Genomic DNA, 13,204 nt, shown 5'->3' with positions numbered 1-13,204 from the left:
TCCGTTCAACTCGAAACCTCAGGACGTTTCCATTCGCTTCAATCGACGTTGAACGTAAGGGACGGGACGGCGCTTGGCGTTTCGTATCAGGTATAACGCACAAATGACGTAGATGCGCATGTGGCACGACGTTTAGCAGGTTAAGACGCGTACGTGGACAAAGTAGCTACTGCCATTTAATGACAGCGAGGTGGACAACGTCATGACGTCATCACAACAGGGCGATGAACGTCGATCATGGAACTTGTCTATTCATTGTGCATCTTCATCGATACGTGATCATAATAATTATAAAAGGTTTTTTTTTACATTGTATTTTAGAAAATCAGGTACAAAACTGGATGGAATTGGACAATCTGTCCACACAGCCTCATGCGCACCTGGCTCCTCCATCTCACCTTGATTACAGCTTATAAATTACCGTAGAGTGACGTTTCGATGAAGGTCGGCAAACTGTGAACAATTTTACTAAAAGTCGGTTACATAAAAAATTATTAATTAATTGATTAATAATTAAATATGGGCTAGCAGGATTGCCTAGAGGTGTGCTCGCTCACCTCTAACCTGGATGTGCATGTAACCTGGGTTCGAATCCCGCGACCCTCCTATAAACTGGCGTCCTGGTGTTTCACAAACATGGCGGAAGTCCCCTTTGGGCTCTGCCGGCGTTAGTTGGTGGATGTTAAAGAAGTGAGTCGGTGAACCCTTCGCGAAGAGTAGGTGAACTATCGCCAGCATCCTGGACAAATTACAAATTCCTCCCTGGACTGCAGGTAGCAGCAAGTGGTTTGCTTTTTTTTGGCGGTTCCTTCACACCAGGTAACACTGCTTGCTATCTCAATGTCGTTGCTGTCTGGGAAGGTAGCTACACTATGAAGAAACGTGACCAGGTAGCTCATCACATGTATCTTCAGAATGACCTTCTGTGGGTATGAAGAATAGCCATATATATATAATACACACACACACACACACACACACACACACACACACACACACCACACACACACACACACACACACACACACACACACACACACACACACACACACACACACACACACACACACACACACACACACACGATATGATGCCAGGTGGAGTTTGTAAAATAATTTCCCCTCCCCCGACTTGGGTATTGATTTAATTTCAAACGCGCTCTTGCAGGTTTATGACGTCAGCAGCACAGTCTAACCTCGCGACCATCCAGAGTGTATAATGACGTGAGCATTAACGTTTAACGTGAGAATATCTGGGGCGGCCAACTTGTGCTGTAACTATGCACGTCTCTTCGGAAAATCGGGAATCGCCTGTAACTATACACATCTCTTAGGAAAATCGGGAATCGTGTCCACACTTATACACGTGTCTTCAGAAAATCGAGAATCGTGACCACACTTATACACGTCTCTTCGGAAAATCGGGAATCGCGTCCACACTTATACACGTCTCTTAGGAAAATCGGGAATCGCGTCCACACTTATACACGTCTCTTAGGAAAATCGGGAATCGCGTCTACACTTATACACGTCTCTTAGGAAAATCGGGAATCGCGTCCACACTTATACACGTCTCTTAGGAAAATCGGGAATCGCGTCCACACTTATACACGTCTGCTAGGAAAATCGGGAATCGCGTCCACACTTATACACGTCTGCTAGGAAAATCGGGAATCGCGTCCACACTTATACACGTCTCTTCGGAAAATCGGGAATCGCGTCTACACTTATACACGTCTCTTAGGAAAATCGGGAATCGCGTCCACACTTATACACGTCTCTTAGGAAAATCGGGAATCGCGTCCACACTTATAGCCTACACGTCTGCTAGGAAAATCGGGAATCGCGTCCACACTTGTACACGTCTCTTCGGAAAATCGGGAATCGCTTCCACACATCTCTTCGGAAAATCGGGAATCGCGTCCACACTTGTACACATCTCTTCGGAAAATCGAGAATCGCGTCCACACTTGTACACGTCTCTTCGGAAAATCGGGAATCTCTTCCACACTTCTACACGTCTATTAGGAAAATCGGGAATCGCATTCACACTCATACACGTCTCCTAGGAGACTCGGGAATCGCATTCACACTCATACACGTCACTTCGGAGACTCGGGAATCGCATTCACACTGATACACGTCTCCTAGGAGACTCGGGAATCGCATTCACACTCATACACGTCACTTCGGAGACTCGGGAATCGCATTCACACTCATACACGTCTCTTAGGAGACTCGGGAATCGCATTCACACTCATACACGTCTCTTAGGAGACTCGGGAATCGCATTCACACTCATACACGTCTCTTAGGAGACTCGGGAATCGCATTCACACTCATACACGTCACTTCGGAGACTCGGGAATCCCATTCACACACGTCACTTCGGAGACTCGGGAATCGCATTCACACTGATACACGTCTCCTAGGAGACTCGGGAATCGCATTCACACTCATACACGTCACTTCGGAGACTCGGGAATCGCATTCACACTCATACACGTCTCTTAGGAGACTCGGGAATCGCATTCACACTCATACACGTCTCTTAGGAGACTCGGGAATCGCATTCACACTCATACACGTCTCTTAGGAGACTCGGGAATCGCATTCACACTCATACACGTCTCCTAGGAGACTCGGGAATCGCATTCACACTCATACACGTCACTTCGGAGACTCGGGAATCCCATTCACACACGTCTCTTAGGAGACTCGGGAATCGCATTCACACTCATACACGTCTCTTAGGAGACTCGGGAATCGCATTCACACTCATACACGTCTCTTAGGAGACTCGGGAATCGCATTCACATTCATACACGTCTCTTAGGAGACTCGGGAATCGCATTCACACTCATACACGTCTCTTAGGAGACTCGGGAATCGCATTCACACTCATACACGTCTCTTAGGAGACTCGGGAATCGCATTCACACTCATACACGTCTCTTAGGAGACTCGGGAATCGCATTCACACTCATACACGTCTCTTATAAAAATCGGGAATCGCGCCCACACTCGTATGTGGTGCTTCAGAAAACCGGGAATCGTACCCAAGCTCATACATGGATCTTGGAATGGGGAATTGTGTCCACACTCATCCACATGTCTTAGAAAAATCGGGAATCGCGCCCACACTCGTATGTGGTACTTCAGAAAACCGGAAATCATACCCAAGCTCATACATGGATCTTAGAATGGGGAATCGCGTCCACACTCATCCACGTCTCTTATAAAAATCGGGAATCGCGCCCACAGTCATACACATGTCTTAGAATAATGGGAAATGAATCGCGTCCACACTAATACACATCTCTGAGGAAAATCGGGAATCGCGTCGACACTCTTACACGTCTTTTAGGAGAATGGGGAATCGCATCCACACTCCTACCTCGTACGTTTTGCTTCAGAAAACCGGGAATCGCGCCTGCAAGCTCGTACATTGCAGTTTGGGAGAGCAGGGAATCGTACCCAAGCTCATACACGGCTCTTATGAGAATAGGGAATTGCGTCCAGGCTCATACATGGTGCTGCAGAAAACTGGGAATCGCACCTGATATCATAAATTTCAGTTTGGGAGAACCAGGAATCGCGTTCACACTGCACTTCAGAAAACCGGGAATCGCGCCTACAAGCTCGTACATTGCAGTTTGGGAGAGCAGGGATTCGTGTCCAAGCTCATACACAGTGCTTCAGAAAACCGTGAATTGTGCATAAGGTCGTACATTTCAGTTTGGGAGAACCGGGAATTGCGTTCAAAATCCTATACTGCAATTCAGAAAACCGGGAATCGCACCAAAGCTCATACACGGTTCTTCAGAAAAGCCGGAATCGCGCCCAAGTTCATACAGTGCTTCAGAAAACTGGGAATTGCGTTCAAGGTCGGACACTGCACTTCAGAAAACCGGGAATTGCGCCTTCTGTCATACACTGCACTTGAGAAAATCGGGAATTGCATCCAATCTCATACACTACACTTTGCAGAAAACTGGGAATTGTGCCCAAGCTCATATATGGCACTTCGGAAAACTTGGAATCACGCCCAAGCTCATTCACGGTGCTTCAGAAAAGCCGAAATCACACAAGTTTGTATGCGGTGCTTCAGAAAACCGGGAATTGTGCCCAAGCTCATACACGGGAATTCAGAAAACCGGGAATTGTGCCCAAGCTCATACACGGGAATTCAGAAAACCGGGAATTGCATTCAAGGTCAGACTGCATTTCAGAAAACCGGGAATCGTGCCTAAGGTCATACACTGAATTTTGCAGGAAAATGGGAAGTGCCCAAGCTCATATATGGAACTTCGGAAAACTGGGAATTGCACCCAAGGTCATATGGCATTTCAGTAAACTGGGAATCATGCCCATATATGGAGCTTGAAAGAACCGGGAATCACAATCAATCTCATACACAGTGCTTCAGAAAACCATGAATCACATCCAAAATGATACACGGCACTTTGGAAAAACAGGAATCGCGTCCAAGCTCACATATGGAGCTTCAAAGAACCGGGAATCACATCCAAGCTCGTACACGGTGCTTCAGAAAACCATTAATCACATCCAAATTGATACACACGGCGCTTTGGAAAACAGGGAATCGCACCCAAGCTCGTACAGAGTGCTTCAGAGAACCGGGAATCACATCCCAGCTCATACATACACTGCGATTTGAGGAAATGGGAATCACGCACACACCCTATTGGATAATGATTGTCAAAATATTATATATTGTCACGAATAATTTTCACATGGAATTCGATGTGCAAAGTTTGATCAATAAGTCCGTGGCCTAACGTAGAAGGGAAATTAAGGGTTTGGCGACAACGTTAATAATTATAGTCGAAACAGGTGTGGTTAATTGACTTTTTTATACCAGGTAAAAGGACTTCGAGAACACTCGGCTCGTATATTATCCGTTACGTAAAGTTGGACCGGTCGACGTCACGACCACACAAAGTGACGTCAATACGAGCCCAATGCGCACTCGAAACGAGAACGTTAAACATTCGTGTAATAAATCACGTAGATTTTACATAAAACTCACAAAATATATTCAATGAGAAAATATAGAACTTAATTTATAGAAGGAAAACCAGGCACACGTGAATCGGTAAAACATGGACGCGGATAATACAATCGCAACAGTCGTATAAAGCAGGACAAAGTTTGCGATTGGTTTGGCTGATGCTGCTGAAAGGGGCTTACCCGGTGAGCCATGGGGTGGGTCCACCCGAAGGTCGCGTCCGAAATGACGGCACCGAGTGCGCAGAGAGCCGCCAAAGGTGCCCAAAGAGCGCGGGGTGAGACCGAGCACTCACCCCGTGATGGCCGCGCACCTTGAGGCAGGGGGCAGCATCACGTGAGACCCGGAGGATGGATCTCGGTATACGGAACAAAGTCTCCAACCAGCCGATCCTCACCGGAGCTACACAAGACCCTTTCCAAGACTCACCAGGGGAGCGAACGGGGTCGTGACTCGCGGTGACCTCCGATTGAACCGACCGTGGTCGACGAGGTACGCGACGTCGCGGACACAAAACGCCGTTTCCCTCTCGACTAAAACCCTACGAATCGCGGCACAAGACCACGGAGCTCCTTTTTCGGGTCAGAGGGTTGAACCTCAAACGATTTACGAGGGCTCCGTGCGCCTATCGTTGTGCCAATAAAGAAGGAAAATTCCTGGATTTGGTGGGAACGAGGAGCTTAGCGGCCGCTTCGGGGCGCACGAGTGTGTGCAGTGACCTGGGAGGTGCGGCCGGGAACCCCCCGACCTCATTTGCATACCTCTGGGACACGCGCGGGGTCCAGCCCCCAGTTCCTGCAGGCCCGGCCCATGGTGCACACGTTCTGAGACTGCGCACGACGCGCGCAATTCACGATGATCTTTAGCAATAGCGGTGACGTCATTGGTACGTCGCTAATTCGGGACAATCTCCAAGATGCTTCACGGAAACCTCCAAACAACGCAAACTGTGGCGGTAAAGATGTCACAAATATAGTTCATACATGAACATCAAGATATACCTATAATGTGTCGATAGATTCCCTTCAATTCCCACTTTCCTGGATATATAGATATATTAACGTCCTCAGAAGGACCATATGACCTCGGAAGGAAGGAAGGACAAGTTACAAATTCCTGCCCTAACTACTGCTGGGAAGGCAATGGCAAACCACCCGGCGTAACCCATATTCTTCGTTAACGGCCCCAATTATTCCCACTTTGTGCAGGATCGGGTGGGCGGAACGATTATATCCCATGTCTTTACCAACCTGGCTGCCAGGCCTGACGCTTGAGACTGGCGGAATTTTGTAATTTGTTCAGGGTGCCGGGAATAAGTCGGCTACTCTTCATGAAAGACATCCCGAGGGATATTTAAGGTCCACCAACAACCGGGTCTTCAGTTTCATGTCCATCCCAAGAACGGCATCCCAGTTTATAACTGGGTAGAGATTCGAACCCAGGAGAGATAATTCAGATACGAGTTCAGATACGAACCTCTAAGCTATCCATCCAGCATTCCCCACTAATACATCCATCGACAAAATGCAGCTCGATCGTGTCCCAGAAGGCACATTCGGCACAAGACAAATCGAAACCTAGCCGAATCGAAGATGCTTTAAGCAACATATAGTCGAGTAACATTTTCCCTCCGACTGAGTTAGAATCAGCCGAAGGCAAAAATAAGTGGAAAATGAAGCACAAAAAACCAGGAAAGTTTTCAACAAAAGTAAAGTTTAATCCCAATTTCGAAAATCGTCATTGATGGACGTTACAGTGTGAGCAGAAGTGAGCCCTTCTCTTGAGTGAAAGGAGATAACTGGATGAAAATAAAACAAATGAAAAAAAATCAGAGAAAGAGGAAAAGCAGGAAAGAGCAGCAAATGAATAAAGGAAAGAAAAAAAGAGACAAAAAGAGATCATCAATTGCAACGTCCCAACAGATAAAAAAAAGAAGTATAAAATGTTTGGAAAAGGCGAAAGAGGGAATAGGAAAACGAAAAAGCAAACTCGTATATCCTGGCAATTATTTCACAAGAACAGAACACCTGATGGATGATGAAACCCCCCCAAAAAAGACCGACCACGACCCCGGTTTGGCACAGAAGCCGCAACCGCGTGTGGAGGGGAAGCAAAGTTGAAACGCGCACTCTTGGCTGTCGACGTCGTGACCACTCGACTGCAAGTGAGACGTTGAGAGATAGTTAAGAGCAGAAAAGTTTATAACATGCTTTTTCGACAAGCCTACACAATAAATCGCATGAGCTATCCTCCATTTGTACGATACAATAACATCAGAATAGAACTACTGTATTAAACAAGCGGGGTCGCGGGATACATGGTATGCATTCGCACTTTTTAACACACTGGACATTTCACTTGGCACAACTATAAGGTTGAGTTTTATTTTTTTTACCCTGCCTCCCACCAACCCCCACAACCACAATTGCGAAGCTAGAAAACAAATCGCAATCCGGTCGACTTGTGCATAGCACGGAAAGGCATCGAGATCGCGACGTTGCCACTGAGGTTGCGGCCATGGTTTGCGGCAGCGGTACACCTCGTAACAAAAAGTACGCAATTCTCGATATCGACATTTTATGATATAAAGACACACCTTGCTCCATCATGCTTCCCAGATGGCAAAGATAACTTTCTACTTCACGATTGCACATTGTACTCATCTTTCATGCAAGTCCACATTGACGAATCTTCACATCATCGACGATATTTTCCACACCGACGAGAACAAACGGATACCGATCGAGCACGAAGCAAGACTCTTAAGATGTATCCGCTTTTTAAAAAGTTCCAAAAATTAGGCTTTGTTCAGAAGGATTAACCCACGATTCGACGTGAACGATGACACAGGAGAACGTGTACTCCCCGTGTTTGCTTTTTGGCTTCACTCAACATCCGTCTGAAGGGCGGAACAAGGAAACAGATATAGAGTTTGAAATACCATTTGACAAAATTTCACAAATGCCACCCGGTACAAACTGCTTCAGGACGACACAGGTGGAGAAACTGAGGTCTGCATTATGTTACACCACCCTCGTCTGTTTCACCATCTTCAGGTCCATAAACGAATTTGTTTACGGGAGGACACCAGAGTTATTTGCAGGAAAGGTTTTTTTTTGCATATCTCAATAAATGTGAGGGTTCATGGCTTTGCGAGCGTAAGCCACGGATTGTGCTGAGACCAGGTGGGTTGGACGTGTTGCAGAGCTGCGGGAGCTCCTCACAGTGGTGGGCCTTTCAAGATGCTCAGAATGCGACCAACTATGTTATTTCAGTTTGATCCTAGTTTGAGGTCAAGAAAAAGTTGGAGTCAAGTATTGGTGCAAGCAGGTGGAAAATATCTAGGAGCAACGACAGGGGCGTGGCAGAAGACGTCTCGATAACGGCAGCCGACCAACCATACGATGATGTAAACCTCAGAGGATCGCCCCTCACTCGACCTCCTCCAAGGCTCTCACCACCTGCTCGAGGAGGTCGGGACAGCGTTCCGAAATGCGTTGAAGCAGTGCATTTGCGAGTTCCTGGAGTGAGGCTGCACGTTGTTGTCCGCGTTCAAGCTCCTCTGCCACCTGCAAGCACATGGGATGAGGATAAGTAAAGCGGAGTTGCAGGACCCGAGTCAATGACTTGGATTTGAGTCGAGTTGTGTGCACGGTGAATTGACTCACGTATCAGGGAATGCAGATCCAGACTAAGTTTGGAATTGAACCTCCAGACCCAATACTCCAAAATATTGCATTGATATCGTTAACATTTTTTTTCATGCATTGTAATAGGAATTCAGTCGGAAACTGAGAGATTGAGTCTCGTGAAAAATGCTCCAGCCCTATCTTGTTTTTTATTCAGAAAAGTCTAATTGTTTCAAATATTTAACTTAAGACATTCTTGTGATTCAAGACCCTTTAGCCTCAAAATGAGATGTGCTTGAAATGTGAAAATCCCAACATGATATGTACAACTCCAGAAGAAAGTGGAGGATATTTTTGAGAATCGGCTAATTGGAATTTGTATTTTTCTTCTGAAATCTGGGATAATTAAAATATATACAGTTGACCAAAATAATTAATGGGGTATATCAAGATATATATATATATATATATATTGGAAATAAACTTCCAACTTTGCTAATTTCATTTTTAAGCAGTGAAACCGCTTCAATAATTGGCTATGTCATTCCTTCCATCCGTCCATAAAAAATGAAGAGGGACCTTTCTAACCCACTGTTTAATTTTAGAGGGTTCTAAAGTGTAATTATAAGGGTTCTAAAGGGTAATTTTAGAGGGTTCTAAAGGGTAATTCTAAAGGGTAATTCTTGAGGGTTCTAAAAGGTAATTCTAGAAGGTTCTAATGGGTAATTCTAAAGGGTAATTCTGATGGGTTCTAAAGGGTAATTATTAAGGGTTTCATTCGTTTCTAGGCATTGCGCCAAACTGAACCGCTTCCTTCGGTCAATCGGTGTGGTTTGTTTTATACAAGATTTAGTCTCACAGAAGAGCCAGAGGGGAAAAGGCAAGATATACTGACAGTCGGGTAGTGGAACTACATTTGGACAAAACATGCAAAGGAATTAAGGAACAGGAAAATACAAGAGAGGGAGAGAGAGAGGAAGGAAGGAAGGAAACACAGTCATCTTCAAGTTAGAGGGTTTGCTAGAAGAAAAAATTGCAGGTAGGGATGGAGCATGAAATCAATGGTAGTACACGTCCTGCTTACTTAAAACCCTGGAAGGAAGGGTGGGATTGAATAGCTTCATGAAGGTGGTTCGATAAACGGGAGAGAAAAGGAACAAAAGAGGGGAGGTTGGCAATAAAGCTGGATTTTCGGGAGTTTAACCAGGAGGTGGTAATTGGAAAATGCATACGTCCTGGAGGAGTGAGAGAGAGGGACAGAGAGAGAGAGAGAGAGAGAGAGAGAGAGAGAGAGCGAGAGAGAGAGTGAGAGTGAGAGAGAGAGAGATAAAATAGATAGAGAGATAAAATAGATAGAGAGAGAATAGATAGAGAGAGAATAGATAGAGAGAGATGGGGAGAGTGTGTGTGAGAGAGAAGGAGAGCGAGAGAGAGAAGGCGAGAGAGAGGGACAGAGAGAGAGAGAATAGAGAGAGAGAGAGAGAGAGGGAGAGAGAGAGAGAGAGAGAGAGAGAGAGAGAGAGAGAGATAAATATACTGAAGGAGAGGAAGTCCCACCCTCCCTACGCCCCCCAACCCCCACCCTCCCACAAAAATCAGAGGTTACCGACCTTTATGCAATGTTAGAGTGACAGACCTTCTGCATAAGCCTCACTATGGGAGATTATTATTAATATTTATTTTATGGGATATTGCCCGCCACAAAGCCTGCAAGGCCACTCGATGTTGGGGCTACACAAAGAAAACAAAAGCAGACCAACCAGCCCCTTGGATTGAAACAAGACAAATTAGAAATTTGTCTCTTCACAGAACAAAAAAGACTGGGAGGGGTTGGCTACTCTGCTTCGAGACAACAGTGCCTCTACCCCCATTAAATGGCCGCAGATTGAAAACTCTACCCCCATTAGATGTCAATAATATAGAGGTTTAGATTCCACAGAATCCAAGAAAGATGTTATGCTGGGGCCCATAGAAGAGAGCAGAACGGGCAAAGATTGTGAGTAGCCCTAATTTTTCATGGAATTTCTTGGAACAATGGAGATGCCCAGTCTGTGACTGTCTTTTGGAGGTCAGCTTTTCTATCTGGTCAGCCCAAGAGAGGTCATGGCTGAAGGTGAGGCCTAGATGTTCAAGATATTGAACCTTTGTCAGTGGTTGATCATGGAGAGAGATAGGTGAGTTCATTTGATCCTTTTTGAGCAACAGGATGAGACAATGGGACAGGAAGTTGGTTCCACAGGCAGGAATAAAGCGGCACGAATGAGTTCGTGAGGAGCGAACGAACATAAATAAATATAAATAAAGAACAGAGGTGACAGACATGCAGAATAACAGAGAGAGAAGGTGACAGAGGAGCAGGAATAAAGTGAGGAACGGAGGTGAGCAGTGATCCTGGATTTAGGTAGTTTAACCAGAAGGGGGTTGACGGTGGGCCGTGTGAGCTGTGGCCGTGTGAGCAGAGGGTGCAAGACCAGAAAAGAGATGTTAGAAGACAGAGAGACCACCGACCTTTCATTGCGTAATGTAGTTTGAGTTAACTCCATCCTCGCAAGTTTCATTTTCTTCATTTTGCTCTTCCACAAGTTTCAGACTTTGTACAAAAAAGGCAGCGTCAGGTCCTTGACATGTACGATATTCACACGCGTCTTTGTTCATTGCACTCCAGTAGAATATCAAATAAAACAGTTAACTTGAATAGCTTCCCTTTTACATTCTTCACCATGTACATGTTTTTTTATCCCATAAATTCTAAGATCCTTCAACCCTCTCCTTTAGTTCTTATGCTGTGCCTCAGTGAGTCCGACACAAGCCATGCTCAGGCCAGTGGCTTAACAAAGAATCCCCAAAAGTCAAAATGCTTCATATTACTCCAAAGAGAGGACGGGTAACTCTGACTGACAACCTAATCAGCTATTTTCAATCTGCGGACTAGAAAGGCTCAAATAAAGTGGACTAAGTCTGAATGTTCATAAGCCCTCTTGAACACTCTCCTCATTTAAACTGTTCAACGGGGGAATAAATACAATTGACATATGTCAACCGTTAGCTTTCCAGAACGGTTTCAATGTTTTCAGAGCCAATGCTGCCAGATAACCAGAACGGATAATTGATAACATTGGAATAACTAGTGTGAATGCCGCTGCGGTGAGGTGCTGCGACAGGCGACTGCAGGTGCGGGACAGAATGTTTAGGGCGAGGGCAACGTAGGTTCTGGTTTTAACAGCTGCCAGAGACACCTTCAAACCATATCGCAAGCACTAGGCCCCAGCCAGAGCTTCAGGATTAAATAAACAGCGACAGGCAGTAAACCCTTCTCTTCCACTTCTTGAAAGCAAAATGGTACCACTCCCCATTTTTTTTCTCCTGCTCTTTATCACCTCCCCACTAAGATACACAAACCCCACACAAATATGTTTGTCTCTCTCTCTCTCTCTCTCTCTCTCTCTCTCTCTCTCTCTCTCTCTCTCTCTCTCTCTCTCTCTCTTTCATGACCTGGCTGTTTTTGTATTCCAATGTTCGTCTCCTCCTACAACTTCCTGTCCCCATTCATCTCTAACTACGGGAAACTGTGAAGCATTGGGACATCTCTTCTAGCAGATATCCTTGGCTGATGATATCAAATGTCAACAGTGACATTCACAACGTGATGATGCAAGTGATAATATACTAGTTGGCACTTAATAACATTGGTCAATAACATCTGCTGGATAGGACATCCCAATGCACCCCAGTTTCCCCTAATTCCTCCACCCCGCTATCTATACTCCATTTTTAAGCTCAGTCATAATCCCTTGTCCCCTACTGATGTTCATTTGGCAATAAAACTTTCATTAGTTGATGCTTTATGGTGATAGGTTTGACTCTATCGGTCTTATTGCGTTTGCCTGTTTGGTCTTCCCATCAAAGCGCACAGCTCATTTCCTGAAATCCCAGGTCCAAATCCCATATATTGGGCTAATTTGTCCATTTTCTCCAAATGTCCTTGTAATCAGTGTAAAGTATAGTCTTGTAATGCCTTCATAAAAAAACTCCTCCATGAGCCTGAGACCGTAGAAAAATGACCAAAATGTGTTTCGTGCATCGTCAGCAGGGGGCACTGCATTGTGAAGCACACTGCCAAGTGTAAATGGAAATGTCCATCTTGCAGATCTGGTCCAGCCAGATCCTTCACTGTACTTTCCACGAGACCTATCCATGCACTGCCTTGGAGAGGGCTTTTGGCCTAGTACTACGACCAACCTCTAAACTTCCTGTTCGGCTCGAATGTAGAGCCAGCTACAATGGCCCATTACTGAACTATAACCATGGCAACAGTCTTTTGGGTTCCATTGATGATCTTCCAAGATGAGATCACACATGCCAATAAAACATCGTTTAAAAACAATGGAGCTAGCCTTATCCTCGTTTTTTGTTGTTGTTGTTGTTGTTTTATCCCTGATGATTCATTCTCCCTTAATAGGCTTCTGAATCTGCAATAGATTTCCGTTCAGCACATGTGTTATTAATGGCTTCGACCCATCACATGTCGGGTCAAGAGCAGGAAA

General features: G+C 45.4%; 1 protein-coding gene across 4 annotated transcripts in view; it reads right to left on the bottom strand.

Annotated features, from left to right (window-relative positions):
• LOC137429737 (protein Wnt-5b-like) overlaps nt 1–5,952 on the bottom strand; it is a 67,132-nt gene extending 61,180 nt beyond the window's left edge. Inside the window, exons 1-2 of one of the 4 annotated variants that reach the window (XM_068119942.2) lie at nt 5,461–5,731; nt 5,214–5,344 (exon numbers count right to left, since the gene is read on the bottom strand). In XM_068119942.2, coding sequence (XP_067976043.1) covers nt 5,214–5,225 — 12 coding nt within the window. In that variant the 5' untranslated portion in view covers nt 5,226–5,344; nt 5,461–5,731. Of the gene's footprint in view, nt 407–5,213; nt 5,732–5,792 lie in introns of those variants that run through there. The other 3 variants (XM_068119940.2, XM_068119941.2, XM_068119943.2) reach the window with 3 other exon arrangements.
• Nucleotides 5,953–13,204: the final 7,252 nt, after the last annotated feature.

This window comes from Myxine glutinosa, chromosome 6 (assembly GCF_964187855.1).
Source record: "Myxine glutinosa chromosome 6, kmMyxGlut1.1, whole genome shotgun sequence".
NCBI lineage: Eukaryota > Metazoa > Chordata > Myxini > Myxiniformes > Myxinidae > Myxine > Myxine glutinosa.
This window is presented reverse-complemented; position numbering and strand designations above follow the sequence as displayed.